The following is a 1,631-nucleotide window of genomic DNA, read 5'->3' as shown; positions in this document are numbered from 1 at the left end:
AAAAAAAAAAAAGAGAGAGAATGCAGATTAAAAAATGGTGAAGACTGAATAAGGGCTGTAGTCTAGCTAACAGTGGTGGTGGTTTAGTCACCTAGTCGTGTCCAACTCTTTGCGACCCCATAGGCTGCCAGCTCCTCTGTCCATGGGATTTCCCAGGAAAGAAACTGGAATGGGTTGCCATTTCCTTCTCCAAAGGATCTTCCTGACCCTGGGGCTGAACCCAAGTCTCCTGCATTGGCAGACGAATTCTTTACCAATAAGCCATGAGGGAAGCCCCCACCTAGTTAACAGTACTGGTGTCAATTTCTTGGTTTGATATTGACTATAGTTATATAAGATGTCACAATTGGGGGAAGTTGGGGAAAGGGTACTCTTTGTATCATTTATGCATTTCTTGTGAGTCTATAATTAATTATTTCAAAATAAAAAGCTTTAAGTGAACTCACTTCTGGTCCTTTGTTAAAGCTACAACAGTATCTTCAATTTCACAAGCAAGAAGGGAGCAGGATTTGCTCTTATGGAGGCAAAGAAAATGCTTTATTATTAATGATAATAAACACGAAATGCTGGTTCCAGGCTTAAATGCAGTTTCAGATGCTAGTTCAAAGCCAAACTGATTAAGTAATAAACAGGCATGTATCAATACTATAGAAGTAAAATTTCAGATCAAGTGAAATACAATCTGCCTTTGTTAATTCTTCACAGGTGATTGAGTGAGGCACGTGGACCAGAGCTCAAGTATTGAACCTTTCCTCTCCGGTCCTGTGACTGCATGGCAGGAAGCGAGAGATCCCTTACCTCAGCTGATTGGGACACAGGACCAGCGCCCAAAGTATATCTTCCACCTTCTTTGGGATATCCCCTTGTGCCTCGTGTAGCTGAGGTACGCATGCCTTTGCCAGTTCCCATTCTCCTCTCCGAAGGCACTCACAGAAAAATCCTAAAAGCTGCTTCTGGGAAGCAGCTTCTTCTTTTCCAAATGGATGGTGCATTTTCCCCAGCACAGAGTGCAGGGAGATATAAACAGATGAATTACACAAAACACATCGGCTTTTTTCTCATTTGTGGACTATCTCCTAGAAACAATACACATCCGAGAGAGAAGAAAAGGAAGGAATAAGACAAACTAGTAACTATTACTCGCACGAGGAAAGGCAGGACTTACTTTTCTAATTTGACATGTTACCGTCTCTCTTTTTGAGAAGTTCCACCTTTCCACAAGGGGTGGATCCCATCTTTCTAGGCGCATCCAATATTTGATTAATATTAATCGTCATATTAGCCCGCGACGCAGACCCAAAACTCCACTTCCTTATTTCCTCCTGAACTTTATGCCCAATCCGGCCCCAAATCTCCAGGTGGTCGCCTCCCTAAAGATGAGAAATTCAGCAGGAACCTCCCTAGTTTGAGCCCTCTTTTAAGGCAGAGTACTGATGATCAGGAGAGGAATCGGGGTCAGAACTGGAGGGCGGTGGGGACTGGGGCGCAGGGATGCTTCCTACCGGGATCGTGTAGAGTGCTCCTGCCTTCTTGGGGCGCCTTACACTCACCAGCTCCCGGTGCCCAAATCTGTACATCCTCCAGCGAAGCCATGTTTGAGCCGAGTCAGGTGACAAATCTTGTTCGGCAGG

General features: G+C 44.6%; 1 protein-coding gene across 2 annotated transcripts in view; it reads right to left on the bottom strand.

Annotated features, from left to right (window-relative positions):
• Nucleotides 1–1,628, bottom strand: part of ZFYVE26 (zinc finger, FYVE domain containing 26) — a 68,787-nt gene extending 67,159 nt beyond the window's left edge. The window contains exons 1-2 of one of the 2 annotated variants that reach the window (XM_010846707.1): nt 1,551–1,628; nt 799–1,076 (exon numbers count right to left, since the gene is read on the bottom strand). In XM_010846707.1, coding sequence (XP_010845009.1) covers nt 799–992 — 194 coding nt within the window. In that variant the 5' untranslated portion in view covers nt 993–1,076; nt 1,551–1,628. Of the gene's footprint in view, nt 1–798; nt 1,077–1,502 lie in introns of both variants that reach the window. The other variant, XM_010846708.1, reaches the window with a different exon arrangement.
• Nucleotides 1,629–1,631: the final 3 nt, after the last annotated feature.

This window comes from Bison bison, unplaced genomic scaffold (genome assembly GCF_000754665.1).
Source record: "Bison bison bison isolate TAMUID 2011002044 unplaced genomic scaffold, Bison_UMD1.0 scf7180017864239, whole genome shotgun sequence".
In the NCBI taxonomy this organism is placed as follows: domain Eukaryota; kingdom Metazoa; phylum Chordata; class Mammalia; order Artiodactyla; family Bovidae; genus Bison; species Bison bison.
This window is presented reverse-complemented; position numbering and strand designations above follow the sequence as displayed.